The sequence below is a fragment of the Delphinus delphis genome, chromosome 14 (genome assembly GCF_949987515.2).
Source record: "Delphinus delphis chromosome 14, mDelDel1.2, whole genome shotgun sequence".
NCBI classification, from domain to species: Eukaryota; Metazoa; Chordata; class Mammalia; order Artiodactyla; family Delphinidae; genus Delphinus; species Delphinus delphis.
Window position 1 is genome coordinate 3,411,839 of NC_082696.1, and position 26,955 is coordinate 3,438,793.

General features: G+C 46.6%; 1 protein-coding gene across 1 annotated transcript; it reads left to right on the top strand.

Moving 5' to 3' along the window:
* Positions 1 to 12,116: 12,116 nt before the first annotated feature.
* On the top strand, positions 12,117 to 12,743 carry LOC138414266 (uncharacterized). The gene has a single exon (XM_069541370.1). The coding sequence runs from the start codon at positions 12,117 to 12,119 to the stop codon at positions 12,741 to 12,743; it is 627 nt and encodes a 208-aa protein (XP_069397471.1).
* Positions 12,744 to 26,955: the final 14,212 nt, after the last annotated feature.

Here is a 26,955-nt window from a genome sequence, read left to right on the forward strand (position 1 = left end):
AAGTTGAAAGAAAGAGGAGAACCATCATTTTAAGAGCAAATTCACAGTCTCTACTCAACTTAATAACTGAATTTTGAACGCAGGCGGCTCTTTTCTTTAACCTTGACTTGAGCAAAATATCAACGTTAAATCTCAAGTGTTTTGTCAACTAAATATTCAGCCCTGCAGTGACTTGCATTCCCTGCTTTGGGGTACATAAGCGGAAGCGAAATTACTGGTTCATGTCGTAATTTTATGTTTAATTTCTTAAGGAACCACCATACTATTTTCCACTGTGGCTGCACCATTTTACATTCCCACCAGCTACACACAGAGGTTCCAATTTCTCCATGTTCTCAGCAACACGTTTTTCTTTTCTTTTTTTAAAAAAACAGTGGCCCTCCTAATGGGTGTGAAGTGTTATCTCATTGTGTTGTTTAACCTCCTAAATGCTTCTCAGCTCCATCCTGTCTCTCCATTCTCCTCAGCGTCATCTGGTTCACTTGGATTGTTACAGCTGTTCCCTGCAGGATACTTTGCCTGCAGTCTTATCCCCTCCCCAGCGCTGACGTCTGCACAGTGGCGGGATGCTGGCCCTGGGGATGGGGTGGGGCGTGCACAACCTGCCGGCCTCTGCTGCCCTGCCCCCCACGCTGCAGCCTCCAAGCCTCAGCTGCCCATAGCAGTCTGGGCTCGCCTGGATCCTTACACCGACCAAGTCACGATCTTAACGATCGCGTGTCAGTGACTCATGGGCCACAGAGGTGTGAGGCAACAAATAGGCTTTGTCACTTTTCTGCCCCCCGAGCCTCACACAGTCCCAGGCACTAAGTAAATGCTTCACAGGTGTTTGTTGATTCACCGAGAGAAAGAGTAAGTTCACTGCTCTTCCTGACTCCATAAAGCTCGTCCCTGTCGTCGGCCGGTCCCCTCTCATAGAAGGCTCTCCTCTCTCCTCCCTTTGACTTTCTCTCAAGCTGCACCTCCTCCACAGAGCCTGGCCGTCTCTGCTCCAAATTCATCTCCTCCTTTGAAGAGCATCGAATCCACTCTACAGTTCACAGAGAAGAGCACAGAGGCCAGAGCACTTGTGTGAAAGGCCCATGTCCACTCACTGGCGCCATCTGGTCTGGCACCAAGTCCGCCAGCCCAGAGCTGGTCCTCAGCATCTCCCCTCCCCCGTTCTCCTCCTGCCTTGGAATTTCACCACCTGGAACCTGGCTCTAGCACTGTTCTGCCCAACGCCGCCGGAGGTCTTGGTCATATGCTAATGCTCCAGCCCCAATCTGGGCAGCTGGTAGTTTGGTATCTCTGGATTTACACAGCACTTATTTAGTGGAGTCGGGGAGATGCTGATTCTCTATAAATAAATACCGTGTATCCCTGTATTCAGATCGAACTTTGAGCTGCACTCCATTCACTGAATGTTGCAAAGCATAAGTCATTTGGAAGTATGTTTCATGAGCATTTTTCTGTCACTCATGATAGGACAGTGTTAAATCACTTATATTCATTTACTCATTCCTTGGACAGACCATTACGGAGCACTTCTACGCCATGTCCCACCCATGCAGGAGCTTGGGTTCCTCTGCGCGCAAAAGCAACCGCAGCTCCTGCCTGTGGGGCAGGGGGAGGGGTGCGAATAAGCATCTCACCAGTGAGTGTGCAGAGGGGGCTGACGCGAGGTCAGGGAAGGCTTCCCTGAGGAGGGGCGCCCGAGTGAGCCCTGGCGGTGGTGGTGGTGTGGCTCGTGTGGCAGCTGACGGGGCCGGGGCGGCCGGGGCACAGGTGGGGGACCGTGGGACGAGACCTCAGGCCTCGGCACTTAGGACATTAATCCTGAGCAGAAAAGCCAAGGGGAACCCTGGACAGCATTTTCAGCCCGGGGGGCCGAAAGGGTCAGGTCTCCCTTCCAGCTGCAGCTCAGAGAGCAGCTTGGAGGGAACTAGTGGCCCTGGAGACGTCTGGAAAAGAGGTGACAGTGATTGGACCAGACTAGTGCCGGGGGTCAGAAGGATCTGAGACATTTAGGGGGTGGAACCAACAGAAGTCAGCGTGGGGGGCTGGGTGACACAGAGAAGGTCCAGCTTGTCCAAGTGGACGGTGGCCCGCGGGAGAGGGGACATTGGAGGGTGCGCGGTAGGCACTGGGCTTGGTCTCCTTGAACCTGAGGCGCCTTTGAGACGTCCTGGGGAGACACCAGGTGCACATGGGGTGAGGGATGGTCTTCAGAGGAGGGGTCTGGACTCCGCCGGAATGAGGCTGGGAGGAGCTGGGACCGAGCGCAGAGGTGACCCAGCGGCCCTGGGAAGAGGATGGAGAACAGGCGACCTGGGAGTAGCGGGAGGGGGTGTTCACGAGGCTGCGGGGGGTCACCTGAGAGGCCTGCTGAGAGGAGGACTTGACATGTCCCTTACATTTAGGAGCAAGAGCTGAGTCCGTGGAGGGAGGGGGCAGAGCCAGACGACTGTGGGTCAGATCATGCGTGGAAAGTGGGGGAGTGGCCAGTGGCTGGGACACATCTCTGTGGACTCAGGGTGACAGGGAAGAGGGACTAGGGGGCAGGCTGGAGGGAGAGCCAGGTTCCAGGAGGCTCCCGCTGGCGTGTACGAAAGAGCTTGAACAAATCGAGAGCTCTCAGCAGGAAGAGCCACTGCAGAAGGCGCTGCCTGTAGGTCAGAGGCAGGGCAGCTGCTGGGGTCGGGTTTGGGGCAGGTGAGAAGCAGGAGGACCAGGCCACAGAGATTAGCCTGAAATAAGACAAACGCTCTATCCTCTAATTTAATAGAAGGGAGGAAAAAAGATGGGGATAGACATGCAAGGTGGCATGACCTAGTAGACCGGGAGGGAAGATGTGAGAAGGATGGAGAAAGTTGGATTTGCAGACAGTGAACCAGCAGGCCAGAAACTGCAGTTAAATGCCAGGTGGTTTGCGGGCCTGTTTGAAGTCGTGATCGTAAGTAAGGGCTGACACCAGGGTCCCATTGTGTGTCTTGAAATCAGCCCCAAGCAGCCCCCCATGATGCTTCAGAGAAAGAAGATATTGGGCTTTTTTTTGAGTAGAGGTTTTTCCAGATGATGTGCAGAAATGGGGAGGGGTGGAGCTGAATGTCCCCGTCATAGATCCAACCTGAGTAAGAAGGAAAGTAAGGAAGAGGGAGGGTCTATGGAGTATGACAAAGTGAGAAAATAGACCAACTCCCATGGTTCCTGGGGAGATGACACTGCACAGGGGCTGGTGTTGGGGCCAGAGTCTTAGCTGACCAACCCCTGATGACAGAGCTCAAGCAACACTTCTCCACAGCTACCTCAGTTCTTCTGCGCAGACCTGTCCCGGGCTTTGCTGACCGAATGGCTGCAGAAGCTCCAGCCCTCACAGCCACTAGTGCAGAGTCTGGTGCCCATCATCAAACCAAGTCCAGAGCCCAGGACGCTGTCATGTTCCTCCTAATACAGCTGCCCCCCAGGAAGCAGCCCCCCACCAGCGTGCACAGCCCCGCGGGGTCCTGTCTCACAGGAGGTGGCTTTCCCTGGAGGACAGGGGCACGTTGTGAGTATCTGCTGTGCGCCGGGGCCTTTGGCACAGCTGGCATCGTGGCCCACTTGACTAGCAGTGTGATCCCTGACGTGCAGATGAGAAGACAGAGGACAGAGTCAGGAGACCTGCCTGACCTCACACAGTGGCAGAAACATCACTGGAATCAGGACTCAGCCCTTCTAAAGCCACCGAGTGCACACTCCTGGTGCCACGTGTCACCCAAAGCAGCCACAGATTCCTGAGAAACACTGACTGGATGAAAACCAACTGCGCAGGGCTGGGGGAGGAGAAACTGGGGCGTGATGGCAGCTGGGCTTGGCTTTCTTTGGGGCTGGCGGAAGCGTGCTGCAATCAGTGGTGATAGTTGCACGCGCTCGTGACTACCCTAAAACCACGGAATTGTGCACTTTAAACTGGTGAATTTCTTGGTGTGCGAATTATATCGCAATAAAAAAGTGGAAAAGTACTATGTCAAAAATTATCTTACATAAAGAATACCAAAGGTCAAAAAACATCTTAGAAAACCCTTGTTTATATCCATCATTTCATGGCTTAGCTTCCCTTCGTCCAATAGGCATTCCATTAATGTGGGCTTTTTAGTAACTATAGAAAATGATGAATGGGAAGGTATGGTTTTAAAGTTATTCCCCCAAAGGGTTTCAGCGAGGTCATAAATCATGGGAAGGGAACAGAATGGTCTTATGGTGTTTCTCGAACCCCACGATTACAGGAGGGTGAGGTCATCCACTCACTCCTGCAGTCCTCGGGCACAGGAAGGCACCTCAGCTTCCACTCAGAGCTCCTGGCTCTGCTAAGCTTTTACAAATGAAGAGGTGTAAGCCACGCCCAAATCAGCAGATTTCTTAGGGGGACCTCAGGACTCCTTGAGTTAAACATTATTCACGACCGGTGAGGTAACTGGGTGGGTCTGTTTTCTAAAATAACCTCTGGCAGCAAATGTTTACTTACGTTTTCAAAGGAAAAACTTGAGCAAAAGATGAAACATGGAACCCACATAGTAGGAAGTAGGGAAAATAAGAAAAAGGGAAAAGATTACCAGGTAAGAAAACAGACCACCACTTTAACTCTGTGGCCGTACGTGACTCTGCAGATAACAGCGTTTCAGAATTGCAGCGTGAAGTGTGTTGGTTATATTCTTGGTAAGCATTAAAATCTCATCCGTCCGTCCAGTATTTCATTTCTCCAGGCCTTCAGATTCCTTGTTTGGAGTTTTCATTACTCTGAAGCTCTGGGAGGATGAGTTGCCATGCTCCTCTCTGGCCTTCCCAAGCCCCACTCTCTAGACGCTCCCAGGAGGCAGTGGCTTCCTAAGGGTCCAGCAACTCTGAAGACCCCGCTTTTCCTCTTAGGCCTGGGATGTGGATGACGGTAGACAGTCACCATCCTGTGGCATGATTCTCTCAATGACCCATCTGGAAATAAACCTAGTCCGAAGGTTGCTGTCCGCACGGGATCCACTTTAAACTGATACAAAGAATGACCAGCAGCAGAAAGACACCGTTGCAGAAGCGCGACAACGTAGCGTGAGCATCTGTCCGCAGTCATAGAGATCAAAGGGCTGATCGTGTATTTCCAGCAGCTATGAAAGACCCTGGAGAGGCGATAAACCAACCTCACGACTGGTCAGAACTTTATGAAATGAATACAGTGGGTGTGAGATGCTTGACATTTGGAAGACAGTGCTCTAAAGTTCCTCAGAAACTAGTGAGACCTGGAGTGGGGATACGGTCTAGTAGGATCCTGGTTAATCCACTGCAGTATGACCCCCGGCTCAGAATCGGAAGGCCTGGGCAGGCAGCAAAGAGGGGAAGACATTTAGACTGGGCAAATGGTTTGAGCGATGTCACAGAGCTGATGCTTTCCCTGATAGGGACAAGATCACGATTCAGAAGAGAAAAATTTTGGGGTGTGAGAGTCACTTGTCCAGACCCTGGGGATGGCACGGCCTTAGGCTGAACCGCATGGAATCACTAATATTTGACTATTTTTTGACCTACAAAAATGGCAATTTCATATTCAGTTCAAATGATTATGTCCAACGGGCCAAAGAGTTGGGTTTTTTTAATTTATTTGTTTTCTTTCGGTGAGGAGGGAGCTATTGAAGGTTTTCATTCTTTGGAGTCATCAAGGAGTTTTTGCCCTTGGGAAGTTACCTTAGGAAAATCTCTCTCTACCTGGTCTACCCTTCCTTCTTCCTGTTCATTCCTGCTCTTACCTGCGGACACTCTCCTCCTCCTTCTCTTCCCCTTCCCCTCCTGTACACACCTGCCTGCTGCCATTCGCCTCCTGAGCAGACAGCTGTCTCCCCAGGTGCTCTCTGCTCCAGGTGCATGGGCTGATGCACCCGGGTGGCTGCAGTCTTGCAGAGACCTCTCACACTGGTTCAGTAAGCTGAGAGCAAAGAAGCCCTCACTGGAAGCCTGGTGGGAGGCCAGCCCCAGATTCCTTACCTAGTAAGGCTTCTCCAAGGCTCTACGGTGTCCAAGCACTTAGACCAGCGGGGGAAGAAGAAAGGTGATCTCAGTGGAATCCCAGCTACCCTGTCTTTGCCTTTGCTGCAGGAGCGGATGTGCCTTTGAGGCACAATGTCTTAGAGAGAAAGGAGACCAGGATACAAAGGGAAATTGCCGGATGGTGACCGGTGGAGTGGGACCAGGGCATCCTAGACTAGGCACATCTGCAAGGCTCTGTTCTTATAAAGGGATACCCTGGGGCATCCAGGAGAGGAAGCACAGAGAAAAATGAGAGTCAAAAAATAGTTTCAGGCTCATGATTTGCTAAAATATAGCTTGAGGTCTCGGCATGGCGGCGGGGTCATCTACCAGCCCGTTACGTTGAAAAGACCTGCTTAACTGCTGACACATGCTAGAATCTTTGAGGCTGAGGACATTCCTCCCCGACCCTGGGGTTCACTCCATTTCCTGCCCACCCGCCCCTGCCCCCTGGAATTCTGTCTGCAGCCCATACGTATAGTTCTGGCACAGCCTTGTCTGGCATCCGTGTGCCCTCTTGGCGCGTGTGCTTTCAGCCCTGGATCCACCGTCATAGCCCTGACCTTGCACGTGGGTTCAAAAGGGACTGAAGTATTAGTGCTTCCTGCCTCCCGGGCACTGGGTTGGAGTTTGCACTGGTCAGGGTCAGACCCCACTCCAGGCGACGCTTCCCTGCCGGGAGGGAGCCTGGCTGGCAGGGCTTCTCTCCACACTCCGTGGACCTCGACACACCCACCCTCTCTGCACACGAGTCCTGGGGGACAGCAGCTGGATTTCTCTCCCCTGCAGCCTCCAGGGCAGGGCCAGGGTCAGGCCAGGCGGTGTTCAGGGAGTAAGGGGTGCTGTGCTCTCAGGAGCGGTTCTAAGGCTCAGCGGGGAGCCACCTGCCCATGGCGGCGTAGTTTGTGGAAAGTAGCAGAGCTGGACTCGGGATGTGTGACGGCGAGGTCCCTGCCCACCGAGAGGCTCCCTCTCCACCGTTCTCGCGTTTGTTCCCTGAACTGGCCAGACGGGGCTCTGACTGCAGCGGCAGCCGGGAAGGATGACGAGGCACCCGACCCACCCAGGCACTCGACCACCAGGCAGTGGGGCTTCCGGAGCTGCGGGACTTTGGCGCATCTTCTGCAGCGCCCGCGGCCGCTGGGAGCTGCTCGGGGAGGAGCCGTGACCCTCGGTTAGGAGGTCTGGCCTCCGCCCTGGCGGGGAACCGAGAGCTGCGCGTTTGTTGAGCTTCTCCCCGTGTCTGGGCAGGAGCTCCCACCCCACCGGCGACAGGGCCTGGGTTTCACCTGCGTGCCAGGCCCAGGCTGCTGCCGTGGCCCCGCAGGTCAGGTGCTCTGTGGAGTCACACGGGGGCTCACACGGGCATCCGGAGCCCCTGGAAAGTGGGCCCACTGCCCACGGTGCTCTGCATCCAGTGGTGTGTTTCCTGCTCTCTCTCCAGCCACTCGGGGGCAAAACTGCCCGCTCTGATCCCTCTCCAGACTGGGCCCCTGGTGCTTGCAGGACGTGTGTCTCTACAGGTTGTCTGCCCCTTAGGTTGCACTAAACAGCATGATCTTGGCAGGACAACCTCAGCATCTTACGTCCAGTTTAAGCCCTTGGGCTAATTGCGCACCCATCTGTGAGCCCTCAGCTCCCAGTTGGGGGCCCCGCCTGTGTCTACATCTTTCCTGGAATAATGAACTGTTAGCTTGGCTCCCTGGGATCTGACACCTGACCTTCACCGGCTCTTACGTGGAATGGAAATCAGAACCTTCACAGGGCTGGCCTTTTTGTCCATTGCCGGTTGATACCTGTGCCATGAAAGGAGATGAAGAAAGCTTCTAGGACTCTGGCCGGCTCAGGTCAGCACCAGGGCAGCTGTTCCCTTGGCACCTCTGCCCCCCACATGCCAGCTGACCAAGTCGACACATGAGGCAGGGCGCTGCCTGCCCTCTAGCCTAGGGGTCCCCGCAGTTGGGCAGCTCTGCTTGTCTTGGGCAAACCTCATCAAGTGAAAGCCCCTCAGGTCCCAGTAGGAAGTAGCAGTGGGGCAGCTCCCGCCCTTCCTGCAGCCCCTCCTCCTGGCTCCCGCCCCCTCCTCTCTGTCCAATGGAAGGAACGTGTGATTATCTGTGACAGGAACCAAGGATTTCCCATTTGGCTTAAGAAATACATGTATATCTCTTTTAAAAGAAAATCGTACACTTTCCTAGTGTGGAAGTTGAAGGTCCTCGAAAACACCTTCACTTTCTTAAAGTTCCATGGTTTTCCATCATAAAACAAAACAAGCATGGTTCTGTGATGTGTCTTCTGATGTCCTGTTGGCCTGGCATTAGATGTCTTTGTGTTTTTTTTAAATTGTTTCCTAGCTTTTTTCTTTAAGCAAAAAAAAAACCCAACAACAACAACAAAAAAAAACAGAACAAAACAATGTGGTATCTTGACAAGTGGAAGAGATAGAGAAATTTGTGAAGTACAAAAGAAGCACAGAGTATAAAGTGCCAATAAGTATCTTAGAAACCAGTAAAAAAAAAAAACAAAGATTTTTAGTAAAAAAAAAGATTCCTGCAATTTTTAAATACACAGAAACTTCTAAAATAGTAAAGGTAAATTTAAGTTAGAATTCCTATCCTGGGCAATTGTTTCTTACCAGAAGGGACTGACTTCTCGCTTGAGAGAGATGAATCTGTTTTTAAAAAGTTACGTAGGCTATTTATGTAGATAAAATGTCATCTGGTTGCCAGTTAGGATCAGTGACTGGACATTCTCAGAGGAAAGGAAAGGTGCTTTTCTATGACTCCTTCTCGAAGTTCAGAGCCGGTTATTTAGGTTTGAATAGAAAAGTGGATGTTAAAGTTCTGACAGCTTCATCCTGCTAAGAATGAACACTTTAAAGTTAGCGGCTGGATTTCGTGAGAATCAGCCATTTGTATCAGTTTGGCCCTGTAGGAATGGGTATATTATTGGTACAAGGAACGGAGAACTGAAGTTTGATCAGCTCTGCATTTGCTTTAATGGTCTCAGCTGCTCAGACCATGCTTCACAGAGGGGACTGGACGTCTCTGTTTTATCGTCCGCTGGTAGAAGCTGGTCTGACTCCCTAAGACACTGAGTTACAGTATCACAGGGACAATTCGTGGGCTGCACAGAGGGAGGCCCCCTTCCACTCCTGAGCATGTGGAGAAGCCACATGTGACGGTTACACGGCTTACCATGGCTTCGTAACGTGGTGTGTGGAGAGATCTGTGCTGACGTCCACCTGAATTATTTTTGGAAAGGACCAGAAAGCTGGCTTTTGAATGTATTCTAGATGAGAGCATTGCTCATTATTTACTGTGGAGGGCTGTTACTATTTTTGCTTGTTTCTCCAATGTTTAGGTAGCATGGCTCCCACTCCAGGGAGAGGGGTGGGTGGCAGGGTGAGATTCTGTCTGGAGACCAAGTTAGAGCCGGAGGAGCCTTCACAGAGGAGTCCCCAAAGCATTTCCTACCGAAAACAGTACAAGCAAGGCGACAAAGTGATGATTCTGTTTTCATTATAACTTGTCAGTAAATTTTACTTCTAGACCTCCAGTTTGAAAAAGCATTTCTGACCCACAAAATGCTCACCAGTTTTCCAGCTCTATGCAAGATACTGAATCTCCACGTCTCATCAACTTAGCTGTTAAGTAAGATTTCCAGAATATTTGCAGGGGTGGGGTCTGGAGTTTCAGCTTACTACCAGGTCTGCCAGGGAAGCAGACCCTACATTTAAATTTTTGTGTTTCCCTTCACCTCTGCAGAATTTCTTCCATGAGCGTAGTTACCTGTTAATGGAGCAAGGATTGCTTTTTTCTTTTTTTTTAATGCTGTTGCCCTGAGCCCTGGGACGAAGAGTGAGGGTTTCTGCTCACTCTGGCTGAGAGGTTGCAGCACCCACAAAGGCCCAATGAGGGTGACCTTTCTTTTGCTGGAGAAAAAGGAAACACCTCCTACATGGTAGATACCAACATAAAAAGGGATCAGGTCTGCCAACAAAGGCAGCATTTGGGAAAAATAAATGTTCAGAAGCCTTACAGTAGGATCTCTCTCCATCAGATGAAACTCATAGTTCAGCTTTGATTTTGATCACAATCCTGACTGGGGAAAAAAAGTGAATATTCTGCTCTCACAGAGTAAGCAAGCCGGGCTGCTTTGTGAGTCTACAGCCGATTGCAGGGATCAAATTTCACACTCCGTGTTTCTGACAGTGAAAACACGCCCCTGCCTGGGACAGTAGGACTCTTAGGAAATCATCACAGAAGGGAGCCTGTGAGTGTTTCAAGCAGGAAGGACAAGACAGGCAGCCAAGGTTGGAACCAATTAACGCCCACTCGAGGATATCATTTCACTTAGAGAGTAAATGCAGCCTAGGAGCGCCTAACTTTGCACGCTGGAGCATAGTACTCGCTTTTACAGCAGGACTGCCTGTCTGACAAAACCACCAGCCCCTCAAGGGGGCTTGACTGGGAGAGCAGTGATAGCAGGGGGCCGCTGTGCCCTGTGAGCGGGCTCTTGATGGCGCCGCAGAGCTTCCACGGGCCTGTCCCAGCCACAAGGACGGTGGGCGGGCCTCAACATCCTGGGAATGACAGGACGCTTTTCCTGCCCCGTTTCTCCTTCTGGCCTTTTCTCTTCAGGTGAGGGCCTCACCACTTCATCTTCCTTCCCTCCTCATCCCTGGCCCCCCAGCCCAGACCAGCGCTAACCCAGTTAAAATCCATCAGAGGCAGGGTCTTCAGTATCTGCTGTTTTTACAATACCTCCTAGACTGGCTAACTTGAACTCATTAACATTGATGCGTTGCCCTAAATAAGCCTTTGCCTCCTTAAGAGTGAAAGCATTTTTCTTTGTTAAACAAATGTCAGGTATTACTAAGTAAGGAGATGCTTGTGGGAGGGAGCTGGACTCCTTACCCAGCCCTGAATAGGAAACTGACCCAGCCTTAAGGCTGTGGGCACTCCCTGCCCCCACCGCCAGCCTCCTTCCCTTAGGACATTGGTTGTTGCTGCTGAAGGGTTAGTTCCAGCTTTGACAAGTCTGGTTAAAAGATGCAGCTCTAAGGAACAGACAAAACTGCATTCAGATTCTCAAACTGAAGTATTTCTGGCTGTGCAATCTTGTACATTTTACCTCAGAGCTTCAATCTCTTTATAAAATGGGAGTATTAACATTATATATAATTATAATTATATATGTAATTATGTGTGCACATACTTAAAAATGTCAGATACATATATATATATATATATATTTTTTACCTGTTTCACATTTTTTTAAACCTTCCTTAATAGTCCCCAGATAGCATACTTATTTTTCAGACCTAACTTGCTCTCACGTTGGTATGGAATGATTTTCATGCCCTAGGCTTTGAAATTCTTCCCCACAAGGAGTTTACCTGTTTATATTCCATACCTACTGCAGAGTCCAGCCCATAATAGTGGCTATTCAATAAATTAAATAATGATGCTGCTTCTAATTACATTTCTAAGGAAGGAGTATGCCTTAGAACAAATCATTTTCTCTAGATAGAATTGTTTCTTTCTTCTTAGTGTTCCACTTCTTAAGCCTGATTTTGATCTTTTCTCTTCTGCAGAAGGTTGGTTCCAGCAGGCTCTGAGTCACTGGGGGAGTTTTCTGGCATTGAAATAAGATCTGTATCTTCCTGTGTTAGTCTGGACCAGATTCCTTACTTTTGGGAGTTAATGGGCAATCATTTTTTCTCATTAACCTTTAAAATGCATTAGAAAGAAAAATAGGCTTAAAGCCATGTATCAAAATAAGTAATGTGTGTTTAATAATATCATCTCAATTTTTAGCAACCACTGAAATACTGTTGTAATTTGGATCCACTTAGTGACGGAAAATCCGTTCCTAAATTTAAATGTTCCTGTGGGTTGTTGGCTTAAGTGGTCGTTGCGTCTTGGGGGAGGTGGCATGGGAAGCGCGGCCGAGCGTTTCCGTGGGTTGGAGAGAAATGTTCACCGTTCGCGTGGAGCGTGGGGTGCAGGTCCGACGTCACTAGCAGAGCCCCCGCCGCTGCTCTGTGTGTTTTGACTGCCTGACGAGTGCGGGGCTGAGACATGGGCGCGGCCATTGCCGTCATTCCTGCGTTTGTCCTGGCCGGTCTGGCCTGGCGCGGGGACGCGGTGACCTTGGCCGCGGTGGAACGTGCGCGCCCAGCCTGCCCTGCGCCTGTGGGACGTGCCGGTCCGGTCTGGACGCACGCAGTCCCTGCGCCCTCCCGGGCCGGGCCGCCTAGGGCTCTGTCCGGCCCGGCCGTCGGGCCACCTCCTGGGCAGGCAGACGACCCGGAGGCAGGTGGCGCCGCCCCAGGCGGGACGGGCGGCCCCCTCCCGGCCCCTCCGACGCCCAGACTCACCCCCCCCCCCGTCCTTCCCCGCTCTGTGTCCTCTCTGTCCTTGCTCCCTGCCTTTCCCCTCCCAGTCACTTCCCGCTGCGCGCCCCCTCGGTGCCCCCGGCCCCAACTCCCCGACAGGGTTTACTCGCGACCTTCGCTCCCTGCGGAGCCCACTCAGCACGTGACGTCGCGCCGGCGCTCACCCCGCAGGCCGGTGCGCTGGACCGAGGAGCACCATCCGTCCTGCGCCTGCGTGCAGCTCTGGGCTTGGTACCTGGGGGTCTACAGCAGCGTGTTTTGTTTTGGAAGAAGAGAGAAGGCCAGGACATTTCATCAGCTCTGTGAATAAAGAAATCCAATTTCGGGAAAACACTGGGAGGAAGACCTGAAACTTCAAAGGCTGACACAAAGGAAAACCATTCTTTTGTAATTTTGTGATAATAGGGAGTTAGGTGTGTGGGGTTCATTTCTAAGAAGCTTGAGAATTCTTTTTCTTTTGAAACTGCATTTTGATCAAAATTATGGCTGTAATATTTTAGAATTTCTGAGGAAAAAGGGAGTTTCTTGATACTAATTTTTAAGGCCTGGCCTCATGAGAAAATCATGAAGGCGGTGAGGTATGATAAAAAGAGGGAGTGGCTGGGGCTGCCGTCTCTCGGGGTTTGAGGTTTAACTCGGGCGATTGGAAGGCGATTCTTCCGTGTGGTGGGTGGAGAGCCTGCCCCCCAGCCCCAGACTCAGGGGCAGCCACTCCTGCGGGGTCCTGAGAGCAGGCACCGTCGTGGAGGCTTCCCAGGCACGGGGACCACGGGCCAAAGATCCTAGCTGGAGGCCAGCTAACCACCAGGGCAGATCCCGGGTCTTGCTGTTTTCCTTGTGGGCCTCGGCCGGCTTTCCGGCAGTTGTGTTTTTCTGTCGTGACTCTGTGGCCGACCAGATGGCCTGAGGAACCCAGGTGGAATCTTCTTTAGACTGCATGTACGGGCTGGGCTCCAGAGTCCCCGGCTTCAGGTGTTCCTTCCTCAAGTGTCAGGGAGCTGCAGTGTGGCTGGACTGTTCTCAGTTGGCCTCAGTTGGGGTTTGGGGATCCCACAGCTTGAGGCCCATGGCATGATGGGCGGTGGCCCGTGCCCACAGATCACTCGTCCTCCTTGTGTTGCTAAGAACCACTTCGCCTGAGACAGGGGAAAGGGCTCCTAGGTCTCCAGGGATCTGTCTCCGTGCTGGCCGTCCATGCCCCCCACGGCAGTGACGGGGAAGTCAGTTCACACGCTGCGACAGCGGTTCTACCTGGGGTGGGGTCGCCCATCTCCCACCACCTGGTGGAGCCACCTCGGGCTAGTGACTCCAGGCTGACCCTGGTTTCAGGCGAACAAGTGGATGTCTGACACCTGCTGGCGCACAGGGCCTGTGCTGGGTTCCTTCTTCCTCCTATGCCCAGTAGCCACGCCACTGGGGCAGACGGGCGTCAGGACACGGCCCAGCTATCTGCTGTGCGGCCCTGGGACGATAGCGGGCAACTGGAGCTGCCCTGAGTCGCCCCCAAACGGGCCTGGCCTCCCAGTGTGGGTGGGCGCGAATCCGGAGCTCTGTGAATTGACGAGAGCAGGCGTGGATAAGAAGGCTGCTTGAGCGTCCTCGCCGATACTGTTTCACTCAGTACGGTCAAGAGGAACGTTTCTCCATTGGGCCCAGCTGCCTTCCTAAGACGTCAGAAACTTAAGGAGAAGCTTTCGCATCTGATTGGCTGACCCAGCTGCCCGCACACAGGCGCTGAGCCCTGCTCTGTGAACACGTGGGGTTTTAGGGGTGCGGCGATAAACACAGGAAACAAGGCCCCTGCTCTCCAGAGCTCACAGCGAGGGAGACAAGCGGTAGAACTCAGAACAAGTAACTACGTGGTGTACTGTCAGTGCTAATCGGTGTTGACAGAAACCAGGAGTGAAGGGCCGGGGAGGGATGGGGTGTGTGTGTGAGCTGGGGTTGTTTGTGAGGAGTGTTTTCGGTAGGGGACCCTGGAACAGAGATCTGCACAGTCCTGGCACCGCCTGGAGGAAGAGTGTCGGGGCAGAAGGAATAGCAAACACAAAGGCTCCGAGCCGGAAGCAAGGACGCCACTGTGTCCGAGTGTCGCGGGGTCAGGAGGCCTGGGCTGCCTGTTGGGCTGAGGCGGGTAGAGCAGGGAGGAGCCCCTGCAGCGGTCTGGACTGGAGGAGGTGGGCCTGGCCCAGGCTGGGGGGACGTGATGAGAGTTGCTCAGACTGGAGCTGTGTTTTTAAAGTGGTTTTAGTTTGTCACAGGAACGTGCATGTTAGCACATAGACACCGTCTCCAGGCATCGACATGCACCTTCTGGCAGTGACGGTGAACAGCTGAGAGCTGGAATGGTATTACTTTGCCTTTGTAAAGAGTGGAGCTGCCGCATAAAAATGTGACCTGCCCAGGTCTCCGTGGTTTTCCCTCCTCGTACAAGGCTCTCTCATTTCCGTGAGCCTGACAGATTAACCCAGATATGTCATTGTTCTGAGAGCATCCATCGAGGGGTGAATTTGAAGGAATGTCTAAATAATGCAGTAAACAACTCTGTGATTCAATAGATTTAAGATAAATAGTTTAAGACAAATGAATGCAACTGTTCAAAAAATTCAGTGGGTGAGAATGAAATGGAAATCAATTTTTTGCAAGAAATAAAAGATAATAGATTGTCCTGAAAAAAAAATCAAGACATAAAGCTGCTGAAAAACTCCTTCCAAGAAACATAAAGAAGGCACCAAATACTTTGTGATGTTGACGTGTTAAAAAAGGTCTTTGAACCAGGTTATGATCTGCAAATACAAATAGCAGTACGTCCTTTGTTCTGAGGTGAGGATTGAGGTAAAGTGACTTGCACGAAGTCGGGAGCCTAGGTATTTGGTAAATAAGATGAATAAGCCCTTGCAAGATCCGGACAAGAAGATTATGATGAGATAAACATAGATTGTGAGGAAAGTGCATTTTCAATGGTTGTCCATATGAATTACATAACAATTATGTAATTTTACCCAAAGCAAAAGCTTCTCAAATCCATATTACCCCCATCAAAAGCTCATTCATAATTTGGTCATGCTATCTGATATTTTGAGATTGATTTTTTTTGCAAGCAATTTTTTTCTTTTGGTTTCATCTGTCACCCCCCTGGGGAAAGACTCAGACTTTTTGAAAATTAAATAACTATCAAAACTTAAATTTTACTGAAAATAATTAGTCATAGGAGAGGAAGGCTACGATTTCCAAATACCCGCTGTGTGCCAGGCTCTCTCTGTCTTCTCAAGTAGCCTCCCAGCCATCCTATAAGGAAGCACTTGAGTCACCAGGAGATTAGATAACTTTCTAAGGATTGCAAGGCACTTAAACAGCAGAAACATAGATTTAACCCAGGCATTTCTAAATTCAAAATCCACGGGACTTTGAAACAGCAAAAAACTTTCAGGCAGCAGTAAAAAGGATCGTCATCAGTGAATCAGGGCATATTGGAACATGTACATGTCATTTAAGCATATATATTTAAGTTTGAGGATGTGAGATTAAAAGGGAAAGTTTTTGCCAAGTTCAGATGCTTCAAACTCAGAACACCATCGGACTTGCTTAGGCTTAAAGTTGACCTTTCTGAAGTCATCTCTTTGCGTGAACAGTGATTTCCTAACCCTACCTCCCATCCTTCAGGGCTAGAATGTCATCACTTCTAATCACAAGGTGAAGACAGTCCAGTAGCTCACTCAAGTCAGGTAGCTGACTCCGATCTTTCTATTCTGTCAAAAAATATATATATATATAGACAAGCTGGAACACATTAGCATAACTTAAACTTGTCTTCTATATTTAAATAATGCCATCTCCTATGTTCTTTTGCAATATCATAATTATCAGTAATTAAAATGTTAAATGCTTCATCATCAAAGTGGTTTCCATTTTTTTCTCCAGGCTGTCAAGACAATGATTTTTCACTTTAGTTCTGGAAGGGGAACAGGGAAGGAAAGGGCTTGTTGAGGAGAAGCAGGTAGGAAAATTGAATGTGAGGGCGGAGCTCTGAGAGGCTACTTCAACATCACTGAAGCACTGTTAGCCTGGGTCAGGAATCCGGCTCAGGATCTGCTGTTAGACTCTAAAGCTTATGCGTCTGAAATTAGTTGCTTCTGCTCTGTGTCCTTCCTTTCAATTCTGGGAATGCATCGAGCAGGGAGCAGCCACTCAATCTTTTATTTGCTGAATAGCACTAACTATGAGCGACCACCTGCCCCATCACAGCTGACTCCCAACTGTTTCATTCTTTCTATCACTAGTAATTTACACTTTTGAGGAAGAGAGAGGATTGGGAAGTTTTTTATGAGTTTGGAAGACAGATCATAGGTCAAGCTGTCTAAGTCCACACTAACCACTCACTCTTTCACCAAGTATTTATTGAGCACTTACTATCTGCCAGGCTCTCTTCTAGGTCTTTCCACTGAGCATATAAGTGGTTTGTGCCATGCTATAAATAGTGCACTTAGAATGTGTAATACTGAGCTCCTGATTTATTTTTTTGAGAACAAATTGGGAAGCATGACAATAGCCTTCCTTGGGGTTTTCATTTTGTTTTTGGTTTCTGCAATGGAAAAGGAGTGCTTGCCTTCATTCCAGGTATACATCTGCTTCTCTGCTAGAACAGACTTACTGCAAACTCATTAAAAAGGAAGAAGTCCTGCTCTGTAGTGGAGTGATGGGAAAGCCGATGAACAAAAAGTTATTCTGGATGGTTTACATATTCACCAGTTGGTGAAGGCTGAATGAGACATTGGATCTCTAAAAAAAAAAAAAAATAGTTTTCAATGCTACATTTATTTATTCGACAATTATTGATCACCTACTCTGTGCCTTGCACTTTGCATGTTGTTCCTGCTATGCTGTCAAATAAGACCCCCTTCCTGAGGGGGCTTACATTTGGGGGTGAGGGTTGGACAAATGGAAAAGAAGCACTAATCCAGAGGAAGAATATTACAGGTCACCATCCCTGGTACCACCTTGGTTACTAATTAAAGTTCAATAGAATCGATGGAACAAGAAGTTCCGTTTCAAATTATCTCACTGTAGTTTTGTTAAATGTGGTCAAATACTTGTGTCTTATATGAGTATGTTTACAGTCATCTTGGGGCAGCTGGCTTTGTTGCAGAAACTAATAATTTAATAAACCTCCTGGAAGTTGAGTGAAAGATTTAGGAATTACTGTAAGACTGAGATTTATTTTCTGGGTGTTGATTTCTAATATGCATAGTTATAAATTAATTTTCTCTTCAATACTAAAGTATTCTTTCCCCTTTAAAAAGCTGATTCTAAGATTCTGTTCTATATAAAATCCAAAAAAAAAAAAATCCACTTATACGATATTTTCTTGAGCTATAAGTTTTGAGCATAATGCTATCTGCAGGCATTGTATAGTCTTAGCTACTTTTCAATTATCAAAAGCATGAATAGATTTGTCATGCCATATGTGATTAATATTTGGTTTTAATTGGTTGAGTTGATTAGCACTTAATAAATAGCTTTTAGCCATCATCGAAGTTAAAATGTTGACAGTGCCATTAATTTGATTTACGTCTAATGGAATAATATTCTAATGTGTATTGATTCCAGATTACGGAATAGCCTGTCAAATTTATTTTCTCCACTCACCAAATCATAGTATTTTCTCCAATTTTAAAGCCATTGAATGTTACTGCAATGAATATGCAGTATATTATGACTAGTAAAGAGATTGCTTTGGACAATACGCAGTGGAGTTATGAAAGTATGTTTTCAGGGAGAGTTCATCTGCAAGTGTGATTGATTAGTGAAAGAACTGAGGTCCATTAATATGTCATTTTGCTTCCTTTATGTTAAATCGTAATTTACGTTTTGCTTTTACTGAAGTAAGCTCTTGTGCAAATGCAACATTCCATGAATTTCAGCCTGCGGGAGGGAAGTGTCCTGGGAGCCCTGTGGTTCTGATGGGGCCCCGGTTGGGTGGTGTCTTCTCTCCGGGATGCTCTGAGCCACAGGACTGTTTTTTTTTTTTTGCGGTACGCGGGCCTCTCACTGTTGTGCCCTCTCTCGTTGCGGAGCACAGGCTCCGGACGCGCAGGCCCAGCGGCCACGGCCCACGGGCCCAACCGCTCCGCAGCACGTGGGATCTTCCCGGACCGGGGCACGAACCCGTGTCCCCTGCATCGGCAGGCGGACCCTCAACCACTGCGCCACCAGGGAAGCCCGCACAGGACTGTTTTTTATACTCCTTTAAATAAACTAGAGATCAAGGTTCACATTTAATTATAGAGCTGATAACACTCACTTGTTAGAGAAATATAGACCTCAGGAAGTATGGGGAGAGAGGAGAGGAAACAACTGATTATTTATGATGAACTTTTGAAGTGATCCTGGTGATTTGTGGCAAAAGCTTACAAAAGATTTCCTGTAATAATGAATATGCACTATAGGAGATTTTTGAAGTAAAAATTAAAATAAAAATTTCTAATCCTACATCAGTGATAATAATCCTGTTAGAACCTTTTGCTACAGATTTTTGTGGTATATATATATATATATATATATATATATGTGTGTGTGTGTGTGTGTGTGTGTGTATATATATAAAACAAAAATAAATCATACATGCCCTTATAATCTATTTTTTATTTAATATAGCAAACATTCTTCTACACCATTTTTAATGGTTGTATTTGTAATAATAGACATATATTTTGCCAAATATAATTTGTAAGATTTAAAAGATACTTTATTTAAAAAATTCCCTCCTGAATTTTATATTATTAACTTGTGTTTGGGGAGTTACAAAAAAGATTTTTTAAAATAGTGCCTTGGGTTACTGAATAAAGTATTAACCAAATAGGTTGAATAACACTGAGACAACCTAGCAAACATCTCTGAAATTATTCCAGCCTATCATCTGTCCATCTATTCACTTAAAGAAACTTTTCTTTTTTTTGTTTTTTAAATTGAAGTATAGTTGATTTACAGTGTGTTCATTTCAGGTGTACAGCAAAGTGATTCATATATATATACATATATATATGTGTGTGTGTGTGTGTATATATATATATATATTCTTTTTCAGATTCTTTTCCATTACAGGTTATTACAAGATATTGAATGTGGTTCCCTGTGCTATACAGTAGATCCTTGTTGTTTATCTGTTTTATATATAGTAGTATGTATCTCTTAATCCCAAACTCCTAATTTATCCCTCTCCCCATCCTTTCTTCTTTGGTATAACCATAAGTTTGTTTTCTATGTCTGTGAGTCAATTTCTGTTTTGTAAATAAATTCATTTTTATCATTTTATTAGATTCCACATATAAGTGATAGAATATGACACTCGTCTTTCTCTGTCTGACTTACTTCACTTAGTGTGATCATCTCTAAGTCCATCAATGTTGCTGCAAATGGCATTATTTCATTCTTTTTTATGGCTGAGTAATATTGCATTGGATATATATATATATATATATATATATATATATACACCACATCTTCTTTATTCATTCCTCTGTTGATGGACACTTAGGTTCCTTCCATGTTTTTGCTATTGTAAATAGTGCTGCTATGAACATTGAGGTCCATATATCTTTTTGAATTACAGTTTTCATCTTTTTCTGGGTATATGCCCAGAAGTGGGGTTGCTGGATCGTATGGTAGTTCTATTTGTAGTTTTTTAAGGAACCTCCTTACTGTTCTCCATAGTGGCTGTATCTAATTTACATTCCCACCAGCAGTGCAGGAGGGTTCCCTTTTCTCCACACTGCCTCCAGTGTTTATTGTTTGTAGACTTTTTGATGATGACCATTCTGACTGATGTGAGGTGATATCTCATTGTGGTTTTGATTTTCATTTCTCTAAAAATTAGAGATGTTGAGCATCTTTTCATGTGCCTCTTGGCATGTGTATGTCTTCTTTGGAGAAATGTCTATCTAGGTCTTTTGCCCATTTTTTGATTAGGTTGTTTTTTTTTTATATTAAGCTCTATGAGCTGTTTGTATATTTTGGAAATTAATCCCTTGTTGGTAGTATTGTTTGCAAATATTTTCTCCCATTCCGTAGGTTGTCTTCTCATTTTGTTCATGGTTTCCTTTGCTGTGCAAAAGCTTTTGAGTTTAACTAGGTCCCGATTTGTTTATTTTTGCTTTTATTTCAATTACTCTGGGAGACAAACACAAAAATGTATTGCTGTGATTTACATCAGAGTGTTCTGCCTACATTTTCCTCTAGGAGTTTTATAGTATCCAGCCTTACCTTTAGGCCTTTAATCCATTTTGAGTTTATTTTTGTGTGTGGTGTTAGAGAATGTTCTAATTTCATTCTTTTACATGTGGCTGTCCAGTTTTCCCAGCACTACTTATTGAAGAGACTGTCCTTTCACCATTGTATATTCTTGCCTCCTTTGTTGTAGATTGATTCACTGTGAGTGGGTGGGTTTATTTCTGGGCTCTCTATCCTGTTACATTGATCTTTGTATCTGTTTTTATGCCAGTACCATACTGTTTTGATTACTGTAGCTTTGTAGTATAGTCTAGAGTCAGGGAGCGTGATTCCTTCAGCTCCATTCTTCTTTCTCAAGATTGTTTTGGCTGTTCAGGGTCTTTCATGTTTCCATACAAATTTTAAAATTGTTTGTTCTTGTTCTGTGAAAAATGCCGTTGGTAATTTGATGGGGATTGCATTGAATTTGTGGATTGCCTTTGGTAGTATGGTTATTTAACAATAATGATTATTCCAATCCAAGAACACAGTATATTAAAAGAAACCTTTCTTGAACTCCACCTGTGTGGCAGAATGTGTGTCGAGTACTGGGGATGTGGGAAGGGCAATTTGAGAGGCTTACCTGGATGAGCCCTCAGCTGGGGCAAAAAGCCTATATTGCAAAGCCACTGAAATGCAATATAGTAAGAGTGTCAGTAAAGGTTTGGGCCAAATACTATGAAAACCAGAGGAGGAGCAGTGGGATCTGCCTGATGGGGTTCAGGACAAGCTGGAGTGGGGATCAAGGCACTGGATGAGGCCTGGAGGATGAGTGGATGACCACTCTTTGGAGAACTAAGGAGAATAACTGCAACCTACAGTCAGATGGGGATGTGCACAAGATGTAAGAATGTCTCTGAGAGGAGCTCTGCTTGTGGCAGTGTTGAGGGTGGATGCAGGCAATGGAAACAAGAGGCAAGAGAAACACGGATGGTGCCACTGATGAGGAGCTGAATTTCACAGCAGAAGTGGCATTTTTAAAGAAGCAAGAAGTGCTTAGGATAGAAAAACTGAGACCGGCAACTGACAAAATGTGGGCGGTGAGAGGAGGAGTTGAAAAATCGCAGCAAGGTGTGCAGATGGGGTGCACACAGGGTGAAAAGGAGTACAGGTGATGGAACAGGTTTAGGAAAGAAGATGAACTTGGCTTTGGAAATGTTGAGTTCGAGTTGCCTGCAGGACGTCACACAGCCAGTGGAGAGGCAGAACTCAAGCTTAGATGGAAGCTTCATAAATGTACTTAGGGAAATGCATATATTTTTCAGCTACACATTAAGCTTCTTGTTCAGCCCCTTACATTTCATATATATTTAATTGACATTTTAAAAGCTAGAAGTAAAGAAATCATGAAAAGTTTCAAGAGTTTAGATGGATTTGAAACTCAACATCTGCTAAACATAAGTTAATACTGTCCAACAGAACTGACGTAAAAACAGGAGTTTGTTTTCTATTTATCACTTTGAAAGACGTTTTCACCATTCGTATCCAAATAAATCATTGAGAACATTTAGCAACCATTTTTGGAAGCCCTTCAGATTTTGCTGCTCATTATTAAGAGAACAGGCTCATATGAAATCTGCTCTGAGTCTGAAACAATCATTCATACAATAATATGATTCTTTCTTTAAAGTCTATGAATCTCCTTTTTACATTTCCCATAGGCAAACTGATTTGATAGGACCACATCACACCTCTAAACTAAAGGCTCACCATAGTTAACAAATTTATACATTTTTTCTTCATAAATTAGCTTACATCCTGCTTTTAGTGTTGTGTTTGGCCACCCTTACCCAGGGATTGAAAAATACTTGAACTTAAAGACTTTAACTGACTTTCTTTACAATTCCCCAAAGACATGCATTTTTCTTTCATTGCCATTACATCCAAGGAGCACAAAGGAAACAAACCTAGGCAGCCTAGACTAGCAAATGAGTAACGTTATTTTAAGTTTCTTTTGCTCTTTCTCCTTCTTCATCATTTCCCCCTTTTGGTTCTTATTTAGAGAGGACTCTGGGAGAAAAGGTGGTTGTATATGGGAGGAGGCAATGGAATGAGGGTGGGGATGGGGAAGAAGTGACAGCTGAGTGCGCCGACAAAAGCTTACAAATGAGTGAGAGAGACCACAAAAGGCAGAGTCTCATCCCTCCATTAGCCAGTGACGGCCTCTTTGCAACTGAGTTTCCCGTCTGTAAAATGGGCTAAGAATGCCTACCTCTGAGAGCAGGTGTGAGAAACGAATGCCGTTTATGTGTGATGTGTTCGTGTCAGTACCTGGCGAATGATCAACAGCAGGGAAGCATTATCCTAGGAAGTGGAACAAACAGGATTGGATAGGCTTGCTCTACCCTTCATTCTGCAAACGTTGGAATTCTATGGCACGTTTTAATTTCATGTGTACAGTCTCATTTGCCACCAGATCCCTGTGAGATAAACAGCAGAGCATATATTATTTTACAGATCAGGAAATTAAAACTGAGTTTAAGCTGTTTTTTTCTAAACTCACTGGCAAAGTCAAAACTTGAACCCAGTTATCCTATTTCCAAATCCAGTGTTCCTTGCTCTGATCTCTGTCTCCTGTCTCCATTCCTGTGAGATGGCAGGGACTGGGGAGGGTTCTGTAGAACAGTAGCTCTTGCTTGCTTGATTCACTTTACACCAATGGCCCCCATACATGATACTGCGTGTCCGCTGCTCGACCTGACATTCAAGACCATCTTCAATCTGACCTTAATATTGAGCGTATCATAAGCATATCTCTAGCTTATCACATCCATGGGTGGGGGGCAGTATCTGTGGACTGGCTGCCCCCTCCAGTTGTCTCTTCTTCTGGGGAGCGTCCTCCCCTATCCCACTGCCTTTCCCTCACTGCAGAGCAGCAGGCTGCAGTCCACACATGACCCTGCCATTCCCCGTGCCTCAGTCCAGGGGTGAGGCCCTGACCCACTGGGCCAGTGAATAACCTCTTCAGTGGCTGGAGCAGTGAGATCTGATCTCTATAGCTGCCAGTAGCCCTGTTCTCTTCCATATGAAACACTCCGGTCTGCTGTGGGAAGCAGGGTGCAAACATTGAGCAGAGCAAAGAAGAAGCAAGAGGTGGGAAGAGCATCTTGAGAGTTTTTGAGTTCTGATTTCCAGGTATTTGCCCTTCCTGTAGCTTGGGTATTGAGTTTTCCCTCTAGGTTTCTTGTCTTCTTTTTTTCTGTGACACTGGCTTATGCTGTGTTCCTACCATTTGCAACCAGAACTATCTTAACTGCTCCAGCATCATTTCTCTCCAGCTTCTCACCACCCTGTAATACCCCATGTCCATCATTCCTTCTTAGGGGCTTCCTGCTATCTGCACTCTGCTTCCTATGCCCCACGCCGAGTGCATCTCCACCAGGAAGAAAGCTTGCAGTCCCGTTTCCTCCGTGAATTCTTCCCTGGGGCTGTGCTTCCCTCTTTCTCTCTCTCTGCTTGCGGAACACCCACGGCGCTCTGCACCATAGTTTGGTGTTGGCTTCTAGTCAAAGCCTTATCAATAGATTTTGTGCTGCTTGCAATTATTTGACTGTTTTGTGTGTATCTATTTAATAAACACTTACATAGTAGCTAATACTTACCAGGCAGTGTTCTAAGAACTTTTCAAACATGAATTCATTTAACCGTCATAACATTCCTACTACTGTCCCCATTGTACAGAGAAAACCCTGGAGCAGGGCCCGAGTTCCCACGGCCAGCGAGTGGAACCCTGCATGTCAAGCAGGCTCTCCCCCGAGCGCCTGCTCCTGACCACTTCTGAGCTGCTTCTCTCTCACCAGCTGGAAGCCTTCATAAGCTTCGTGACGGTATCAGCTCCTTTAATAATATCCCCTATGGGAACTAGCAGAGGGAGGATGTAGGAAATGATTGATCGATAAATATTAAACTGAAGCCTTCCTCATGTTTCTTTATCAGGGGCTGACTCTCCTCTGGGAACAGGCAGCTTTGGGAGGGCTGAACCTGGAGGGACGAGGCAGGGAGGGGAGTGTGGTGTATGAGGCAACTCAGCTGAATGAGCCTCGGATGGGGTGTCTGATGCCTCAGCTGGACCATCCTTCATACCCTGTGGACCAGAGCTACCCCCTCCCCCACCGCACCAAGTCTACGGTGAAAGGGAACAGAATGGGCTAGTAGGAACAACTATATATATACACTTTTTAAAGTACAATATTTCTATCGTTCTGTGAGCAAAGGAAATAAAACTGGAAGTTGGAAAGCCAAATATAGTCCTCAAAGACGACCAATCTCTAGATGACATCACATGGCCAGGACCTCAGCACCTTTCTTGAGCTTTGCCCTCTTCCCGGTACCCCTCCCCAAGCCTATGCACATCTGCCTCTTCACTCAAGTTCAACACTGTCATGATATCCATGCCCCAAGCTGGGTGACTCAGCTCCTGACTTCTCCCTCCCACTGATCCCTCTCCCATCAGACATGATTGATCTTGCATTCTTTCCTCTCTGGGCATTTTCCTTAACAGCAGTGTCACTGATGAGTTAATTGATTGCTAAACTATTCTCCTTGACCTCTGCCAAATGTGAGGTCTAGATTTTCCTAACAAGAGTTCAAAACCCAGCTAAAATGCCTACCCCCTTAAGAATAAAGACACCCTGCCCTGCATGACTTGGGGCAAAACAGCAGGGAAGGGATTCTTTTGCTGTTGTCAAGTGACGGACTCACTCAGCCACTGATATTTATGGAGCACATTCATTGTTGAAGGAGCTGGGCACTGGAGTGTACAATGACGAGAAAGATTCATTCCCTGCCTGTTTTATCTGTTTCTGCATGTAACGTTGACCTTGACCGTGTTTATTCTTTTGTTTGAACAGGAAACTGGAGATAAAATCATATGCATTTTTTTTACTCTCAATCTCCTTTCAGAATCATAGGTGCACACAGAGAGTCCATTTTCACTGTATGATTCTTTCATCTTTCTGGTGCCAAGGATCATCTGCAGAAATAGCTCAATGAACCTCAATATTTGATTTGTCAGTTGCCCTATAATACCAGACTTACTGGGCACAGCAGAGGAGCACAACTGATGCCTACCTAGCCTTGCACATGCAACAGAAGGAATTAAAGATCCTTGTATACTTTGTTTGTCATGGGCCATCTTATTGTTTCCCCAGCTATAATCATTTTCCACATGGGTTTGGCTCTTTTCTTAGGGTTTTTTTGTTTTTGTTCTTTGGTTATAGCAAAAGAACACCAAGCTGAGGAATATGACTATATGAACAGTTTTCTAGAAATTCTATATTTTGATTTCTACTGTATTGTATTCCTACGTACATAAGGAAGTAGGAATTTTTAAATCATATTAAGTGAATCAGAATTTAAAGAATATGGAAATCATGGAGGAAACTGTTGTAAAATACTTTATCAAAAATAAATATGACTCCCTGTTTTTCTCCATTGGTCCAATAATTTAACTTTAGGATGAACTCTTTTCAAAAATGTATGAATCATTTTATAGGCTTTTATCTATTATTTCATTAGATATTCATAATAATCCTGCATGGAAGGCAAGGCTGGGGTCATTTCGTCCCATTACATGGTCAGTGGAGGGGGGTTTGAAGCTGCTGGGTGGCCTGAGAAGCCGGGTGGGTAACAAGCAGTACAGTGAGAACCCTGGTAGCCTGACCACCCATGTGGTGTTCTTTCCAACCCTGGATCAGGTTCCCAGTGCTGCAAGCCCACAATCCCATACCCAAAACCCTCAGGGTCCAATGTAGTTCCAAATTCAGAATTTTTTAGATTTTTAAAAGGCAATAAATATACCACATCTTTCATAACACCCTTGGCACCCTCGTATCAATTTAGGTCAATTTGCTAGAGCCACCCTCAGAGAGCATGTGGTCGTTTCAGATTGGCTTCTTTCACTTTAGAAATAGGCATTTGAGGTTCCTCCATGTCCTTTCTTGGCTTGATAGCTTATTTCTTTTTAGAGCTAAATAATATTCCTTTTGTCTGGATGTATCACAGTTTATTTATCCATTTACCTACTGAAGGACATCTTGTTTGCTTCCAAATTTTGTCAATTATGAATAAAGCTGCTATAAAAGTGCAGGTTTTTGTGTGAACATAAATTTTCAACTCATTTGGGTAAATACCAAAGAGTGTGATTGCCACAGTGTATAGTAAGCTTATGTTTAGTTTTGTAAGAAACTGTCACACTGTTTTCCAAAGCAGCTGTACCGTTTTGCATGCCCACCAGCAGTGAATGAGAGTTCCTGTTG

Bases quoted from the DNA above. Each gene is read 5' to 3' on its own strand.
- LOC138414266 (XM_069541370.1), top strand. From the start codon at position 12,117: ATGGGCGCGGCCATTGCCGTCATTCCTGCGTTTGTCCTGGCCGGTCTG.